This window comes from Phyllobates terribilis, unplaced genomic scaffold, assembly GCF_046119375.1.
Source record: "Phyllobates terribilis strain yellow unplaced genomic scaffold, ASM4611937v1 Scaffold_11__3_contigs__length_659146591, whole genome shotgun sequence".
Classification (NCBI taxonomy): Eukaryota; Metazoa; Chordata; class Amphibia; order Anura; family Dendrobatidae; genus Phyllobates; species Phyllobates terribilis.
This window is the reverse complement of record NW_027362771.1, coordinates 582,696,428-582,716,090: the sequence shown is the minus strand read 5'-3', so window position 1 is coordinate 582,716,090 and position 19,663 is coordinate 582,696,428. Positions and strand designations below refer to the sequence as shown.

Below are 19,663 nucleotides of genomic sequence, written 5' to 3'. Positions count from 1 at the left end.
TTTTTTCTACACGTTAGTGGATTTCAGTATGCAATCTTCATTTTTCAGACCACCTGATATCAAGTTTACAGCCTAATCCAACCTTATTTTTTTTTTCTCATGCAGGAGTATCTCTCCCAGTAATACAGGCTGTATGTGAGCTTTGTAGGTCACAATAATTCAGGCTGGATGTCATCTCTCCCAGTAATACAGGTTGTATATGAGCAGTGTCTCTCCCAGTAATACAGGCTGGATATGAACTGTGTGTCTCCCTCATGGTAACGCAGTTTGGATGCGAGCTGTGCGTCTCTTTTCCTGTAATACAGTCAGTGTGTGGGCTGTGTTCGTCTCTCCCAGTAACATAGCCTGGATGTGGGCAGTGTGACTCTCCCAGTAATACAGCCTTTATATGAACCCTGTGTTTCCCAATAATATAGGCTGAATGTAAACTCTATGAATCTTCTCCCTGTGATACAGGCAGAAGATGACCTCCGTTTGCCTCTCTCCCAGTAATACAGGCTGGATGTCAGCTCTGTGTATCTCCCCCAATAATAAAGACTGAATGTGAGCTTTGTGAATCTTCTCCCGTTAAGGCCCCCTTCACACATCCATATAAAACCAGTACTGGTGTCATCAGTGTTTTGGATCAGTGTATTAGTGTTCCATCACCTTTTTTTTTCAGTATGGCAAAAGAAATTACACAGCTTCTCCCATGCTTTGCAATGTTAAACACGAACAGCATCACAGATCGCAAATGGATGCCATCCGTGTGATGTAAGTGTTTTAAGCTTGTATTGGCCCTTGTCAGCAGCATTGCCGGAGAAAAACAGACATGTCTCCATGTGGTTGGCAAGGTCCATGAAAAGCACGGACATGTGAACAGCAGCACAGCTTATATTGGGTATGTGTAGTATCCGTGAAAAAACAGGTGCCACAAGTACATATGAAGGGGGCTTAATATGGGCTAAATATGAGCGCTGTGTCTCGCTCAGTAATACAGGCTGAATGTGAGCGCTGTGTCTCTCACAGTAATACAGGCTGAACGTGAGCGCTGTGTACCTGTCACACAGTAATACAGGCTGAACGTGAGCGCTGTGTACCTGTCACACAGTAATACAGGCTGAACGTGAGCGCTGTGTACCTGTCACACAGTAATACAGGCTGAACGTGAGCGCTGTGTACCTGTCACACAGTAATACAGGCTGAACGTGAGCGCCGTGTCTGTCTCACAGTAATACAGGCTGAACGTGAGCACCGTGTCTGTCTCACAGTAATACAGGCTGAACGTGAGCGCCGTGTCTGTCTCACAGTAATACAGGCTGAACGTGAGCGCTGTGTCTCTCACAAAAATACAGGCTGAAGGTGAGCGCTGTGTCTCACAAAAATACAGGCTGAATGTGAGCGCTGTGTCTCACAGTAATATAGGCTGAATGCGAGCGCTGTGTCTCTCACAAAAATACAGGCTGAATGTGTGCGCCGTGTCTGTCTCACAGTAATTCAGGCTGAATGTGTGCGCCGTGTCTGTCTCACAGTAATACAGGCTGAATGTGAGCGCAGTCTCTCTCTCACAGTAATACAGGCTCAGGCAATGTTCACACATTCAGCATTTGGTCAGCATTTTACATTATTTATAAGCCAAAACCAGGAGTGGGTGACAAATGCAGAAGTAGTGTACATATTTCTATTATACTTTCCTCTGATAGTTTCACTCGTGGTTTTGGCTTACAAATAGTGAACGTGGCCTGAATATGAGCACTGTGCGTCTCTCTCACAGTAATACAGGCTGAATGTGTGCGCTGTGTCTCTCACAAAAATACAGGCTGAATGTGTGCGCTGTCTCACAAAAATACAGGCTGAATGTGAGCGCTGTGTCTCACAGTAATACAGGCTGAATGCGAGCGCTGTGTCTCTCACAAAAATACAGACTGAATGTGTGCGCCGTGTCTGTCTCATAGTAATTCAGGCTGAATGTGTGCGCCGTGTCTGTCTCACAGTAATACAGGCTGAATGTGAGCGCAGTCTCTCTCTCACAGTAATACAGGCTCAGGCAATGTTCACACATTCAGCATTTGGTCAGCATTTTACATTATTTATAAGCCAAAACCAGGAGTGGGTGACAAATGCAGAAGTAGTGTACATATTTCTATTATACTTTCCTCTGATAGTTTCACTCGTGGTTTTGGCTTACAAATAGTGAACGTGGCCTGAATATGAGCACTGTGCGTCTCTCTCACAGTAATACAGGCTGAATGTGTGCGCTGTGTCTCTCACAAAAATACAGGCTGAATGTGTGCGCTGTCTCACAAAAATACAGGCTGAAGGGGAGCGCTGTGTCTCACAAAAATACAGGCTGAATGCGAGCGCTGTGTCTCTCACACAGTAATACAGGCTGAATGTGAGCGCTGTGTCTCACAGTAATACAGGCTGAATGCGAGCGCTGTGTCTCACAGTAATACAGGCTGAATGCGAGCGCTGTGTCTCACAGTAATACAGGCTGAATGCAAGCGCTGTGTCTCACAGTAATACAGGCTGAATGTGAGCGCTGTGTCTCTCTCACACAGTAATACAGGCTGAATGTGAGCGGTGTGTCTCTCACACAGTAATACAGGCTGAATGTGAGCGCTGTGTCTCTCACACAGTAATACAGGCTGAATGTGAGCGCTGTGTCTCTCACACAGTAATACAGGCTGAATGTGTGCGCTGTGTCTCTCTCACACAGTAATACAGGCTGAATGAGCGCTGTGTCTCTCTCACACAGTAATACAGGCTGAATGAGAGCGCTGTGTCTCTCTCTCACAGTAATACAGGCTGAATGAGAGCGCTGTGTCTCTCTCTCACAGTAATACAGGCTGAATGAGAGCGCTGTGTCTCTCTCTCACAGTAATACAGGCTGAATGAGTGCGCAGTCTCTCTCTCACAGTAATACAGGCTCAGGCACACATTCAGTATTTGGTCACCATTTTACATTATTTATAAGCCAAAACCAGGAGTGGGTGACAAAATGCAGAAGTAGTGTACATATTTCTATTATACTTGCCTCTGATAGTTCCACTCGTGGTTTTGGCTTAAATGCTGAATGTGGCCCGAATATGAGCGCTGTGCGTCTCTCTCACAGTAATACAGGCTGAATGTGAGCGCTGTGTCTCTCTCACAGTAATACAGGCTGAATGTGAGCGCTGTGTCTCTCTCACACAGTAATAGAGGTTGGGGCAACGTTCACACGTTCAGTATTTTACATGATTATTTGTAAACCAGGTAGCTCTGATAGGCTTATAACATTTTTGAACAGGACTCAGCTAGATCTGGGGCTTAGAGGTACTTGGCAGCAGCAATACTTTAATGAAGACCAATTAGAAAGTTTCTTAATTTTGCATCTAGGGGAAAAAAAAAAAAACAGTGCGAAGGTTCAAACAAGCAGATTTCTGCTCAGAAAAGAGCATCGATCACCTATACACAAGTTGCTTGGCACTTGTTTAAGAGCCCATTCACACAGACTGATACTAACTGCATGGGGACAGATCGCTTGTTGCTTCGTACAGTGCCTACAAGTAGTATTCAACCCCCTGCAGATTTAGCTGGTTGACACATGCGGAATTAACTTGGCATTGTGACATTTGTACTGTAGATCAGCCTGGAAGTGGGAAATGCACTGCAGCAAATTTTTTTTTTTTTTTTTTTTTAAACGCTAAAAGTTAATTCAGAGTGTCATTTATTATTCAACCCCTCAAACCACAAGAATTCTGTTTGGTCCCCCAAAAGTATTAAGAAGTAGTTCAGGCACCAAGAATAATGAGCTTCACATGTGTGGATTAAAGATCTCTTTTGCCAGCCTTTTCTGACTATTTAAGACCCTCCCCAAACTTGTGAACAGCACTCAGACATGGTCAACATGGGAAAGACAAAGGAGCATTCCAAGGCCATCAGAGACAAGATCGTGGAGGGTCACAAGGCTGGCAAGGGGTACAAAACCCTTTCCAAGGAGTTGGGCCTACCTGTCTCCACTGTTGGGAGCATCATCCGTAAGTGGAAGGCTTATGGAACTACTGTTAGCCTTCCACGGCCTGGACAGCCTTTGAAAGTGTCCTCCCGTGCCGAGGCCAGGCTTGTCCGAAGAGTCAAGGCTAACCCAAGGACAACAAGGAAGGAGCTCCGGGAAGATCTCATGGCAGTGGGGACATTGGTTTCAGTCAATACCATAAGTAACGTACTCCACCGCAATGGTCTCCGTTCCAGACGAGCCCGTAAGGTACCTTTACTTTCAAAGCGTCATGTCAAGGCTCGTCTACAGTTTGCTCATGATCACTTGGAGGACTCTGAGACAGACTGGTTCAAGGTTCTATGGTCTGATGAGACCAAGATCGAGATCTTTGGTGCCAACCACACACGTGACGTTTGGAGACTGGATGGCACTGCATACGACCCCAAGAATACCATCCCTACAGTCAAGCATGGTGGTGGCAGCATCATGCTGTGGGGCTGTTTCTCTGCCAAGGGGCCTGGCCATCTGGTCCGCATCCATGGGAAGATGGATAGCATGGCCTACCTGAAGATTTTGGCCAAGAACCTCCGCTCCTTCATCAAGGATCTTAAGATGGGTCGTAATTTCATCTTCCAACAAGACAACGACCCAAAGCACACAGCCAAGAAAACCAAGGACTGGTTCAAGAGGGAAAAAGTCAAGGTGTTGGAGTGGCCTAGTCAGTCTCCTGACCTTAACCCAATTGAAAACTTGTGGAAGGAGCTCAAGAATAAAGTCCACATGAGACACCCAAAGAACCTAGATAACTTGGAGAAGATCTGCATGGAGGAGTGGGCCAAGATAACTCCACAGACCTGTGCCGGCCTGATCAGGTCTTATAAAAGACGATTATTAGCTGTAATTGCAAACAAGGGTTATTCCTCAAAATATTAAACATAGGGGTTGTATAATAATTGACCCACACTTTTATGTTTAAAATTTAATAAAATTCAACTGAGCAACATAACTTTTTGGTTTGTAAGATTTATGCTTCTGTTCATAAAACCTACTCTCGTTTGCAGTTTGAAGGCTCTAACTTATTTGCATCTTATCAAACCAGCTAAATCTGCAGGGGGTTGAATACTACTTGTAGGCACTGTATATTATCGACACCTGATCCCGTTTACATGAAGCGATTTGCTGCCGCCAACAACGATTTTGAAGCACAAACGATCAGCCTGGTTCGCGGCAGGTTTACACGAGCCAAGGGTCAGACTGAGGTTCTGACAGCTCTTTCTGCAATCATCGGACGTTTTTGCTCCACAGATTATAGCCGATTACTGGGGGTCATTGACATTAGTAAGGGACCTTTCTAACAAGTAGGGTTCTCATCCAAAACGGTACAACCACTCTGTACTTTATTTCCATACACCGGGAACATCCCTCTAAAAAGGCAATGGCCATTATCAACCCTTATAAACTAATGCCATCTGCTACCTGAAAAGCCATCGCAAATATCCTCCCAATGTAGCCGCTTTACTGACCAGCAGGAAAACATCGAGCCCCGGTCCCATCTGAGGCAACCAGAGTCCACCATTAGTCACATCAGCGCCTTGTGACACGTACGTGGAAGGGGCAGGAACATATAGCACCACCCGTAATACGGAGGACCAGATCACATGGTTCACATGGAGGTTGGAAAACCTAGTACCTCTTTAAGAAGCCACGCGCCTCGTACCTCACGGTCTGCTTTATTAAAAAAAAAAAATTTCACTTTTACATCAAAGTGTAACAGATCGCTATTCTGAGAGTCACATCGTACAATCTACAAAATAAAAAAATTAAAATAAAAATCAAATTCTAGTTTTCTAGTAACATCTAACACTTCATGATTGATACGGTATATACAAGAGAAAATAAAAGGGGATACAGCATCGGGTGGGGTCTCGTCACACTGTGTCCATGGCCGACCCATCATTAAAGGGAACACGTCAGTCAATTAATGCTGCTCAAACCAGACATTGCAGCATGAATCCGAGACTTCGACGTGTTTAAAGAGAAAGCCGTGGACTAGAAGGAGAAAGGGCACTAGTCCTTTGATTGACAGGCGCCTCCCTTGTGTACATCACGAAAGACCTGTCAATCATGTGGAAGAAGCTGGATAGAACAGCACCGGACTAGTCAGGTCTCCCTCTAGTTCCCGGCCAACTTTTCAATCCACACTGGAGCGTTTCACAGAAAAACCTACCTGCTGCCGCCCCTGAACTTGGGCAGCGAGAATCGACAAGACAGGTTCCCTTTAACATTATGTATATTGTACATATTACAGCACCATCTTGTGGTGGGACCAGTTACTACACGTCACACTGAAGCTCCTCATTCCTCGTAGTAGATGCATTAATTAGACCGAGCCAAGGGAGAAGCATCAGGTGCCCCCCGTTCGGCAGATGAAGAGCGACGCTGCTTTTAGAGAAGTTTGCAAATACTTAGTGCCAGCCGGCGCCAAAAAAACGCCACTGCAAAAAAACCAAACAAACGAAAAAAAGCTTCACGTTTTGGCGTGAACGACAGCGTCTCCAACAAGTGGGCAGAGCTTAGGAATAAGGGGCCTGTAAAATTCATTATAATTTACGCCAAGTGACGTAAATTATAGCAGAACTGAACTCGAGCGCACGACTGGGGAACATTTCTCAGACTTTGTGTCAAGACTTTTGTGAAAAATTATGGTCTTAATGAATTGGGCCCATAGTACAGACTGACATGCGCACTAGTCACATACAGAGCTGCATCCAGAACCTGGCCCTGTAATGTAGATTACCCTGGTGTGCACTGAGGTGGGTGCAGGGTGAAGCCCCAGAGCATGCAAGTTCTGCAGAGCAAAGTTATGTGACCTACTCCAGAACAGAATCCCATAATGCATTGTGCCTTACATCTGCAGTGTCCAGGGCCATGTAAATCGTATGATAATCACTATAGGAGTGAAATAATAAGAAATTAAATCTAAAGCACCCCACCCCCCAGAATCACTGGGTTGGAATCTGCCACTTGCAGCCAAGGGTCCGCATTCATTCATAGGGAGGCCTTCGTTATCCTGATGCCACCAGGGGACGCTCTCTAAACTTGTCCATGGGAAGTCAGGTGAGACATACGGAGGGTATCCGGTACAGACTGATGAGATCGCCCCCCTGGCACGACGCTACTGGTTGGCAGCTTCACAGGCGTCGATCCAATCGCTGTAAACGTCCACCGGTTCTGACAGATCTGGGGAGAGGGGGTCAACGTTCAGGAAACACAATGGAAAAAAAATACAGGCAGCGAGAGACCCCACAGGAGAGGCTGCTGGGTGGTTTGTTACCAACACTAAATGCAGAGGGGGAACCAAAAAGGGCCAAAAATTCTTAAATACTTCCCACAGCTGAGGGCCAGTTACCAATCACTACACTGAACTCTACAGAGGATATAACAGTAACAAACCCTCAGCTGAGACACGGGATGGATTACGTTCCCTGTAGAGCTGAGCAAAAATATTTGCAGGACCCTTATCCACGTTGGTGGTCTGTGCCCCGGGACCAGGGCCCTGCAAACCTAATCAGAGGAGTTGCTGGAATGGTGGAGGAGGTCCAGGGGCACGGACCACCAACAATATGGATCAGGGTCCTGCAAATCTTTTTGCTCAGCTTCAGTTCACAAGTGCTGGAGGAATCTGGCCCCCAGCGAGGCCCCTGCAGTCTGGAGGGAAGAGGGTCAATGAAAGGATACAAGTTATGGGGGTCTGGAACTCCTCTAGGCAGACGGTGCAGGAGATGACCCCCGTGTTCCGCGCTCGGTCCCTGAGGAAGAAGGAAACAAGAAAGACGTTAAAACATCAGGACAGCCCTGACCAGAGGGGAGAGGTGGACGAGTACTGGGGTCCTCTCCCCAATCACCGGGGTAAAGCTGTGGTCGAGCACGTGCAACGCCGCTCCGTGAGGCTGACAGACTGAGCCCAGTGCTCCCCGAGATGAACAAAACGGCGGTATCATTTGTGTCTCCGTATAACATGTAACACGTGACAATATGGCGCCGGCAGTTTTTTCAGGCATCTTTCCATTTGTATTTCTCAGCTGATTTTACGTCTTTTTATTTATTTATTTTTTTATTCTCTCTTGCTTTTTGTTTGTGGTGACCGCTGCAAGCTCCTGCCTGCTCTATATTACTGTTATGAGGGTACTCAAGGGGTTAACCCCTTCCCGACCCGTGTCACACCGTTTGTGACATGGAAAACAGTTCGTTCCCGACCCATGTCACAGCGTCTGTGACATGGAGGGAAAGAGCCCCTGCAGCGCCTGCGAGCGGGGTCGCTCAGGTGTCACAGTTGCTACTGCAACTGGACATCCTGAAGTCGACCCCCCGGGGGGTGGATTAACCCCCCCGTGCCTGGGACCCCTCCGATTGGCTGTTTCATTTTCACTTTTAGTGAAACTGCCAATCGGTATGAATTAAATATTTCACCAATGAAAATTGGTGTAATATTTAAATCTGGGCATTGCCTGATGCTTACAGCATCAGCCATTGGCTGGGGGGAGTGTCACCTCTGTTCCCCCCCTCCCCCAGATCTGATTGGGGGGCTAGCGTCACATGGATACTAGCCCCAATCAGATATGGAGGGATGGCTGAAACCTCCCAGCACCTTCCCAACCCTAGATCGTCTGCTGTGGACCCCCTGCTGTGGACCCCCTGCTGTGGACCCTGTGGATCGCGTCTGCCTCCGCCACCGCTGATCAGCGGTAAGTATAGCCGTCACTCCCCCCGACCCCCCCCTCCACCCCCCCGCCCCCCTCTCCACCCCCCCTCCACTTTCATACCTGCACCCCGACCTCCGCTCCCTCTCCCACGTCTTCATCCACCGGCTGCTGCTCTCCTTCTGACAGCCGGTGGACTGTGATCACAGCAGCAGCAGGCTCAGTGTAAATGCCCTGCTCCTGTGATCAAACCCACCATCCCCCAGTCCCAGTGATATCACCCCCCACCTCCCAATAATCACCCCCTCCCCCAGTGTTCACCCCCCCCTGTTCCCAGTGTTCACCCCCCCTGTTCCCAGTGATCACCCCCCCCTGTTCCCAGTGATCACCCCCCCCCCCCGAAAACCCAGTAATCAGCCCCCTGCTCCTGCTCCCCTTTCTGCCCCAGTAATCACCCCCCGATGCTGCCGGCCTCCTACCCCCCCTTGCTGCTGCCGGCTCCTGCCCCAGTGATCAACCCCCTTGCTGCTGCTTCTGGCTCCTCCATCTCCTCAGCCCCCTCCTACGCCTGACCGCCCCATACGTCTGACCGCACCCTATGCCTGACCGCCCCCTACGCCTGACCGCCCCCTACGCCTGACCGCCCCCTACTCCTGACCGGCCCCTACGCCTGACCGGCCCCTACGCCTGACCGGCCCCACACGTGACTGCAGAAGGTTCCACCAAGCACACACACGTACACTCACACTATAATAAAGTTTTGATTTTATTTATTTTTTTTTTTTACACACGCACAAAGCACACAAAATGTCCCGCCCGTCCCGCTCATCAAAGTCTAGGGCGTACTCAGCTGAGGAGGCTATGTCAGGTTGGTGTGTGTGTGTGTTGTAGTGTATGAGATTGTGTGTGTGTGTTGTGTGTGTGTGTGTGGTGTATGCACTACAATATACCACACCGCACACCAACCTGACATGCACTACACAATGGTGTCCACTAACAAATTGGAACCCTTTGCGTTTGGAGAGTCCCTGTGTGCCCAAACATTGGAGCTCACCAACAAGTGACCCCATTTTGGAAACTAGACCCCCAAGGCACCTATATAGATGCATAGTGAGCACTTGGAACCCCCAGGTGCTTCACAAATTGATTGATAAAAATGAAAAAGTGAAAAAAAAACACTTTTATTTTTACGGATTAATTTCCTAAGGACCTGGGGGTCCCAAGTGCTCACTATGCATCTAGATAGGTGCCTTGGGGGGTCTAGTTTCCAAAATGGGGTCACTTGTGGGGGAGCTCCAATGTTTGGGCACACAGCGGCTCTCCAAACGCAACATGGTGTCTTCTAACAATTTGAGCCGACAATTTGTTAGCGGACACCATGTTGGATTTGGAGAGCCGCTGTGTGCCCAAACATTGGAGCTCCCCCACAAGTGACCCCATTTTGGAAACTAGACCCCCCAAGGCACCTATCTAGATGCATAGTGAGCACTTGGAACCCCCAGGTGCTTCACAAATTGATTCATAAAAATGAAAAAGTGGAAAAAAAAACACTTTTATTTTTACGGATTAATTTGTGAAGGACCTGGGGGTTTCAAGTGCTCACTATGCATCTAGGTAAGTGCCTTGGGGGGTCTAGTTTCCAAAATGGGGTCACTTGTGGGGGAGCTCCAATGTTTGGGCACACAGCGGCTCTCCAAACGCAACATGGTGTCTTCTAACAATTTGAGTCGACAATTTGTTAGCGGACACCATGTTGCTTTTGGAGAGCTGCTGTGTGCCCAAACATTGGAGCTCCCCCACAAGTGACCCCATTTTGGAAACTAGACCCCCCAAGGCACCTATCTAGATGCATAGTGAGCACTTGGAACCCCCAGGTGCTTCACAAATTGATTCATAAAAATGAAAAAGTGGAAAAAAAAACACTTTTTTGATTTTTACGGATTAATTTGTGAAGGATCTGGGGGTTCCAAGTGCTCACTATGCATCTAGATAGGTGCCTTGGGGGGTATAGTTTCCAAAATGGGGTCACTTGTAGGTGAGCTCCAATGTTTGGGCACACAGCGGCTCTCCAAACGGGACATGGTGTCCGCAAACAAATTGAATGGAAAATTGGCTCAAATTGTTAGCGGACACCATGTTGCGTTTGGAGAGCCCCTAATGTGCCTAAAAAGTGGAGCTCCCCCACAAGTGACCCCATTTTGGAAACTAGACCCCCCAAGGCACCTATCTAGATGCATAGTGAGCACTTGGAACCCCCAGGTGCTTCACAAAATGATCTGTGAAAACAAAAAAGTACTTTTTTTTTTCACAAAAATTTTCTTTTAGCCTAAATTTTTTAATTTTCACATGGGTAACAGGATAAAATGCATCCTAAAATGTGTTGGTCAATTTCTCCTGAGTACACTGATACCTCATATGTGGTCATAAACCACTGTTTGGGCACACGGCAGGGCTCAGAAGAGAAGGAGCGCAATTTGACTTTTGGAGCTAATTTTCCATTCAAAAAGTAAAATGGCGCTCCTTCCCTTCTGAGCCCTGCCGTGTGCCCAAACAGTGGTTTATGACCACATATGAGGTATCAGTGTACTCAGGAGAAATTGACCAACAAATTTTAGGATGCATTTTATCCTGTTACCCATGAGAAAATTAAAAAATTTAGGCTAAAAGAAAATTTTTGTTAGAAAAATAAAAATGTTCATTTTTTTCTTCCATGTGGCTTTAGTTCCTGTGATGCACCTGAAGGGTTAATAATCTTCTTGAATGTAGTTTTGAGTAGCTTGAGGGGTGCAGTTTTTGGAATGGTGTCACTTTTGGGTGTTTTCTGTCATGTACACCCCTCAAAGGGACTTCAAATGTGATGTGGTCACTAAAAAAAATGGCTTTGCAAATTTTGCTGGAAAAAAGAAAATTTGCTGATGAACTTTGAACCCTTCTAACTTCCTACCAAAAATTTTTTTTTTTTCAAAAATTGTGCTGATGTAAAGTAGACATGTGGGAAATGTTATTTCTTAACTATTTTGTGTCACATCACTCTCTAGTTTAGCAGAATAAAAATTCAAAATTTGAAAATTGCAAAATTTTCAAAATTTTTCCCATATTTTTGATTTTTTCACAAATAAACGCAAATATTATCGACCTAAATTTAATACTAACATGAAGCCCAATATGTCACGAAAAAACAATCTCAGAATCACTAGGATCCGTTGAAGTGTTCCAGAGTTTTTACTTTGTAAAGTGACACTGGTCAGAATTGACAAAAATGCCAAGGTCTTTAGGGTCAAAATAGGCTGGGTCCTGAAGGGGTTAAAGGAGAACCAGTCACCATGACCATTCCGTGGTGTGACAATGGGCATCACATGATCACTCCCAGCCAGTCAGCTGCTTTGGAAAAGATCACGTGACACCTGGCGACTACTGTCACATGATCCTCTGCAAAGATGCTGACAGGCCGAGAAGGATCATGTGACTCCCAGCGCTCCCAATACTGACACACAGTGGTAACACACATCACTTACATCTTTACGTCGCAGGATTTCTCGTGGTTACAGAACGGACATGTGAACTGGGTGTCCAGATTTCCCGTCATCTTCTTCTTGGGTGGAGGCTTTCGCTTTGACTTTCTGCGTCCCATCTTCTACAACTACAAAGAAAGACGAGCGTTAAACCACAGGAACAACACTCAAAATCCACTGTCCACCCGGCACTTTAGGCGTTCGCTATCAGCTGCTGGAGGTTGTACATGACTTTGCCCCTATAGCAGTCAGCGTATAAGTAGTAAGTGACCCATCTCCTATTTGGCAGCTCTAATACAACATTCCCAAAATGCCCGGCTGGGACTTTCAGCAGTTCGGGGGGGTCCTCGGAATGAGACGCATATTGAAAGGTCTTATCCCTTTAAGGCCCAAAATAAGACATCCTTAAAAGGGGTTGTCCTATAAATAACATCCACAGCGGGGGTGATTATGTGTGATTACGGAAGTGGGTCTGACTGATGGACCCCTGAGAACATGACTCCTGTGTCCCCTATAGAAATAATGAGGATGTGTTACCAGTGCGCCATTCACTTCTATGGGGGAGGTTGTCGCACATGCCCAGGGCAGCTTCCAATGGGACCCCCAGAGAACCCCTTCCCATCATAGACTTTGGTCTGGTGCGGGTGTACGGCACGGGCTCAGGATCTGTGTCCTACAGGTGGCACAGGCCTATAACAGCAGTGACCGGAGGTAGGTCCAATCGCTGCCGTTTAACCACCTAAATGCCACTGCAGAGTCATTTAAGTCTCATCCTCCGGTGATGCGATGACCATTATTGTCACTATATACGGTACATAGCACAAAAGTCCCCATATAAATATAGTGAGAAGTCTATTAAAGTGACAGGGCCAATTTTGACCTTCGTGACCAAGCCCCATTTTTCACATCTGACCAGCGTCACTTTATGCGGTAATAACACTGGAGCTTCTACATCTCTGGGTGATTGAGATGGTTTTTCTGTGAAAATATCTGAAATTAGTTTTAGCGGTAAATTTAGCTCAATAAGTTTTTAGGGTTTTTTTGTGAAAATATCTGACATTTGATTGAAAATTTAGAAAACTCAACGATTTTCAAACGGTCAATAGTTATATCCTTAAACAAGTTCGTCATACCACACAATGTAGTTAATAACTAACATTTCCCATATGTCTACTTTACATAGGCACCAATTTTCAAATGTCCCTCTTTATTTTTTTTTACAATGTTAGTTGGGTTAAAGTTTAGCAGCAATTTTTTTGTTACATACCTATTCAGTTTTAAAGGGTCTTTGCAGGGCCTATATATCAGAAAACCCCCAGAAGTGATAGCATTTTGAAAAAAACTGCACCCCTCTAATTATTCTAAACTGAAATTTAGAACAAAGTGGAATGAAAAAAAAGAAAGAAAGATGCGAATCAGACGAAGCCCCCGACATAACCACCCACCATAATGAGGCAGATGGAGACACTTGGAGTCCGTTTTGGCTTCTGATCTGGTGGTCTACATCTTTTTAGTCATTAACAGAACTGTGGTCGTCCACATTTGTGCACTAAAAAGACGCCTAAAATGACGGGACACCGCCGGAACAGACGGAGTCCAAAAGTGAGGGTTTTTTTGCGCTGTTCCTCGTGCGGTATAAGTGATTAGACAACTTTATTCTTTGGGTCAGTGCGATTACAGCAATACTGGATTTTTATAGTTTTTTTTGTTTTGCTGCTATCACACACTAAAAGACGCTTTAATAAAAAAAAAATAGCTATTTTGTCACCATATTCTGAGAGCTGTAACTTTTTTATTGTTTGGTGAACAGAGCTGTGTGAGGGATTATTTTTCGCACGACGAGTTGGGAGACCTTTATACCATATTGGGATATATTACTTTTTATGATCGCTTTTTATTCCGAAGCAGAAAGAATTCGCACCCCCCCCAATCCCCATCCTGGTATATATGGCACCCCCCCCAATCCCCATCCTGTTATATATGGCACCCCCCCCAATCCCCATCCTGGTATATATGGCACCCCCCCAATCCCCATCCTGGTATATATGGCACCCCCCCCAATCCCCATCCTGGTATATATGGCACCCCCCCCCCCAATCCCCATCCTGGTATATATGGCACCCCCCCCCCCAATCCCCATCCTGGTATATATGGCACCCCCCCCCCCAATCCCCATCCTGGTATATATGGCACCCCCCCCCCCAATCCCCATCCTGGTATATATGGCACCCCCCCCCCCCCAATCCCCATCCTGGTATATATGGCACCCCCCAATCCCCATCCTGGTATATATGGCACCCCCCCCCCCCAATCCCCATCCTGGTATATATGGCACCCCCCCCCCCCCCCAATCCCCATCCTGGTATATATGGCACCCCCCCCCCCCCCCCAATCCCCATCCTGGTATATATGGCACCCCCCCCCCCCCCCCAATCCCCATCCTGTATGGCACCCCCCCCCAATCCCCATCCTGGTATATATGGCACCCCCCCCCAATCCCCATCCTGGTATATATGGCACCCCCCCCCCAATCCCCATCCTGGTATATATGGCACCCCCCCCCCCAATCCCCATCCTGGTATATATGGCACCCCCCCCCCCAATCCCCATCCTGGTATATATGGCACCCCCCCCCCAATCCCCATCCTGGTATATATGGCACCCCCCCCCAATCCCCATCCTGGTATATATGGCACCCCCCCCCCCCAATCCCCATCCTGGTATATATGGCACCCCCCCCCCCCCCCCAATCCCCATCCTGGTATATATGGCACCCCCCCCAATCCCCATCCTGGTATATATGGCACCCCCCCCAATCCCCATCCTGGTATATATGGCACCCCCCCCAATCCCCATCCTGGTATATATGGCACCCCCCCCAATCCCCATCCTGGTATATATGGCACCCCCCCCAATCCCCATCCTGGTATATATGGCACCCCCCCCAATCCCCATCCTGGTATATATGGCACCCCCCCAATCCCCATCCTGGTATATATGGCACCCCCCCCAATCCCCATCCTGGTATATATGGCACCCCCCCCAATCCCCATCCTGGTATATATGGCACCCCCCCCAATCCCCATCCTGGTATATATGGCACCCCCCCCAATCCCCATCCTGGCATATATGGCACCCCCCCCCCCCCAATCCCCATCCTGGTATATATGGCACCACCCTCCCCCTTTATCCTGGTATAAATGGCACCCCCCCATCCTAGTATACATGGCCCCCCCTCATGCATAAAAATAATAAAGGATTCTACTCACCTTCCCTCTGCTCCAGCGGCATTCTGATGCCATCAGCTGATCACATGTGCCCGCTACTAAAGAGCATGAATATTCACTGCTCCACACACCCATAGTCCCGTTCACCGCCGGCTTCAGTGCATAGAGGTGTGAGGGACTATAGGAGTTGGGAAGCCGTAAATATTAAATTTTCTTTAACTGGGGGCACAGTGCTAGTTGCAGCAGGCGGCTCCCCCCTCACCATCCACAACCATACATCCGGACTACAAGAAGCACCCCCACTATCCTCCAAAATTTTTGTCTTATAGTCAGAAAAATACGATATATTGTTTCTTTTATGCTTTGCTATTTTTACACACTGAAATTTTTTTTGTACAAAAATGAATCTCTTTTTGCATTGTTCTTTCCTGAGAGCTGTAACTTTTTTTTTCATCTTTTTTCTCAATGAGCCACATCAAGGCTTGTTTTCTGCGGGACGATTTGATATCAACGATACTTTTTTTTGTTGTTTCCTTAATTAGGACGTTTTATCACTTTTTATTCAATTTTTCTGCGTGTCAGTGATAAAGTGACATTTTTGGAGTGGTTATTCTTTCCTTTTACGGTGATCGCCGAACTGAATAGATAACGTGACCGTTTCATACTAATCTTTCGGTAGTAGCGATAATACGTACATTTTTTTGTTTATTTTTCTTTTTACACAAAGGCAGAATTTTTAGTGGCAAAACAGCTTTTCATGATTTTTTTTTGCGCTTTTTACTTCGTCCCACTATGGGACTCGTATATTTATTACTCTGATCTCATGCGTTGTGATACTCGTGTACTGTAGCGCCTGAGACCTGTCACGACTTTGCTTAAAGCTGGATCTAACAGGCCACCAACCGTACCCCGGGGGTCATCAGATGACCTCAAGGTGCCATGGCAACTATCAGCACCTACAATGATGATTGAGGGGTGGGTGGGGGAATAGCATTCAAGAGGGAGCCCTCTCCCTTTATTAACCATTTAGATGCAACAGTTGTGATTGACAGGACATCTAAGAAGGTTAATCGTCCCCAATCGGCAGGATCAATGCGGCAGGCTGTGAGCAGTCATGAACAGCCAGCAGCATTCCATACGGCTATGGAAAATAAAGCTGTGGCTCTTGTGAGGGTTAACAAAAACTGGCCATGGCAGAAAACAGTTAAAGCACACCTGTCAGCAGGACTGTGCTTAGTAAACCAGATACACTGTCAGGTGGGCGCCATTACACTGAGTAAAATGATACCTTTGTTGATGAAATCCGTACAGTGGTTCTTTTGTAATCTTTATTTCCATTTCTGACATAATGATATGCTCGTGCTCTCATTATGTATTCATAGCTCTGACTTGTGACAGGTCACTGTGCCATCAGTGACCTGCCTAGTATTTTACATACTGATTGTAATTTGTGTCACAAAGTGAAATTTACCTTCCCCAAAAGGGCCCTGGTCGTTTGCCGAGAGATGCTACTGCGCATGTGCCATTTTGCTTTTGGAAAAAGAATTTGGGCGCAGTAGCATCTCGGGCAATCGAGAGATGCTACTGCGCAAGCGGCGGGGGCCATTTTGGGGAATGTAGATTTCACTTTGTGACACAAATTACACAGTCGGTATGTAAAATACTAGGCAGGTCACTGATGGCACAGTGACCTGTCACAAGGCAGAGATAGGAATACATAATGAGAGCACGAGCATATCATTATGTCAGAAATGAAATTAAAGATTATCAAGAACCTCTGGAAGGATTTCATCAGCAAAGGTATCATTTTACTCAGTGTAATGGCGCCCACCTGACAGTGTATGTGGTTTACTAAGCACAATCCTGCTCACAGGTGCTCTTTAAAGGGAATGTGTCATCCCCCTGGGCGATATCAGACCTCTACTATGGCCATACAGGTGATAGAAAAGTAAATCTATACTTACTACAGGTAACACACAGCAGAGGTCTGATTGCAGAGAAATCTGGTTATATAAAGTCTGTTTTCCAGAGGCTTGGCGTCCAGGTGAGGCCAAGCAGACCCCTTCTATCTGCTTACTATTCCCCTAAATCACTGCCTCTGTGCTAAATTACCGTATCCCCCCCCCCCAAGGCCCTGTGGCGTGCCCTGCTCTGCCTCCCCCCGAGCATGCACAAAACGCCGCTCCCAAGGAGCGCGCTGTTTCCCCTCTGGCCCCATTTGGCTGCGTACTGCCTGCGGAAAGGAAGTCTCAGTGACTCACCGTCGCACGCACAATACAAGGCTGCGGCGCAGTACGCAGCTAAACGGGGCCGGAAGGAAACAAAACGTGCTCCATGGGAACGGCGCTCTGCGCATGCGCGGGAGGGGAGGCAGAGCAGGGCCCTGTGACGTGCGGGGCAGGGGGATACGGTAATTTAGGAGGGGTTTGCTTGGCCTCCCCTGGACGCCGAGCCTGTGGAAAACAGACTTTATAAAACCAGATTTCTCTGCAATCAGACCTCTGCTATGGGCCATACAGGTAAGTATAGATTTACTTTTCTATCACCTGTATGGCCATAGTAGAGGTCTGATATCGCCCAGGGTGGGGGACACATTCACTTTAAGGAAGGTCACTGCCCCTGTAAGGCTGTGTTCACACGATGCGTATTTCATGCGTTTCCGCGGCGTTTTTGCAGTTGCGTAAACGCCGCGGAAACGCATGAAAAACGCATGGTAGAAGGGCAGCAATGTTCCCCAATGGAAATCCGCATGTGCTGTGCCCATGATGCGGATTTTTCCGCAGCGTTAACGCTGCGGTCAAAAATCCGCAGCATGTCAATTAATTTTGCGGAAACGCGGCGATTTCGCCGCCATTGACTTGCATTAGAACGCGCCAATTCCGCAAGACAGCATTTGTACTTGCGTAATTGGTGCGTTCTAATGTGCGGATGGTACCCGGGTGTGGAGGAGAGGAGAGTTTCATCCACACCCAGGTACCATTAAAAAAGCTGTAAAAAGAAGAATAAAATAAAAAATAAATGTATTCTTACCTTCTGTCGGCCCGCGCAGCGCTCCCGCTTGGTTCCCGGCACTTGCAGTGAGTTGTAGGACCTGCGGTGACGTCAGAGTCATGTGACGGGTCACGTGACGCTGACGTCGGCAGGTCTTTCAATTCAAAGTTGCCGGCAGCCGGGAGAACGGAGTGAGCAGGACAGCGCGGGCCATCAGAGGTAAGTATATACACTCTCTCGGTTCACACTGTATAAATCCATGCTGTTTGCATGGATTTATATAGTGTGACCTAGTTGTCAAGCACTTTCCAGGTGATGCTAAAATCGCCTGGAAAGCGCTTGTCAATCTGCATGCGGAAACGCATGTGAATCTGCATGTGGATCCGCATGTATTCTGCAGGAAAAACGCATGCACAATCTGCATGCGTTTTTTCTGCCAGGGAGATGCAGAAATGATGCAGAAATTTTCTGCTTCATTTCTGCATCGTGTGCACATACCCTAAGTCTCGTGTCTGTCATTTGCTGTCAGTTATTGGGGGAAGGTCAGCACTGCACACAGCTGGTGCAGGGGTCCGCACCGCCGCCGCCATGTGCTCGTGTACAAGGTGCCGGGTCTGCGCCCCAGGAGCCGGAGGAGCGGCCATACACGTGATAATCAGCAGCGATAATCACCTCTGATTTCCCGCCTGATGCTTCGTGCCTCCTCCCTCCACGTCTCAGATCAGCAATGAGCGTGGCCGGAAATCGTCCCCTCTCCCCCTCTCTGGCGACACTTCCTGTTTCCGGTAAGTAGCCAATCAGCTAATAGGAAACACACATTGTCCCGCCTCCTCTGGTTTCCTATTGGACGACTTTGCGATGCGTTCCATTGGATGCAAAAAGGCGTCAAAGTTCGTTATAGAATACGGAATATGATTGGTTGAGAGACGGTAAAACGCTGCCGCTGATTGGACGGAGATTACGTCAATAGTGTGCGACGTTACTAAGCGTGACTGGTTGCTAGAGAGGCCTAGAGCATGAGGCCAGACCAGACCAGAGCTAGAGTGGAAATGTCAGCTATGAGAGGAGCCCTGATGTCTGTGCAGTCTGTTGTTATCTGTTGTCAGCCATCATAGCATCACTAAAACGTTATCTAACCCTACATTTATATATATTAGTAGACTGCCCTGTGTTTGGTTTATCTGTTTGGTAGTAGCTTTGCTGATATTTATGTTCTATATTTCTTCATGGATTCTAAAGAGCAGAAACCAAGATGAAATCCTTCTGATCTGCCTG

General features: G+C 47.3%; 1 protein-coding gene across 1 annotated transcript; it reads right to left on the bottom strand.

Annotated features, from left to right (window-relative positions):
- Positions 1–5,672: 5,672 nt before the first annotated feature.
- ELOF1 (elongation factor 1) lies at positions 5,673–19,210 on the bottom strand. The gene is made up of 4 exons (XM_073654258.1): positions 19,061–19,210; positions 12,174–12,298; positions 7,697–7,767; positions 5,673–7,198 (listed from the first exon to the last, which is right to left on the bottom strand). The coding sequence occupies exons 2-4, from the start codon at positions 12,287–12,289 to the stop codon at positions 7,134–7,136; spliced, it is 252 nt and encodes an 83-aa protein (XP_073510359.1). The 5' UTR covers positions 12,290–12,298; positions 19,061–19,210; the 3' UTR covers positions 5,673–7,133.
- Between the last annotated feature and the right edge of the window lie 453 nt (positions 19,211–19,663).

What these genes read in the sequence shown, in the direction of transcription:
- ELOF1 (XM_073654258.1), bottom strand. Translation starts at nt 12,289, where the DNA reads ATGGGACGCAGAAAGTCAAAGCGAAAGCCTCCACCCAAGAAGAAGATG. An exon ending in AAATCCTGCGACGTAAAGAT is followed by an intron (nt 7,768 to 12,173) that starts GTAAGTGATGTG and finishes CTTCTTCCTCAG; the next exon opens with GGACCGAGCGCGGAACACGG. An exon ending in GTTCCAGACCCCCATAACTT is followed by an intron (nt 7,199 to 7,696) that starts GTATCCTTTCAT and finishes CCCTCTCCCCAG; the next exon opens with ATCTGTCAGAACCGGTGGAC.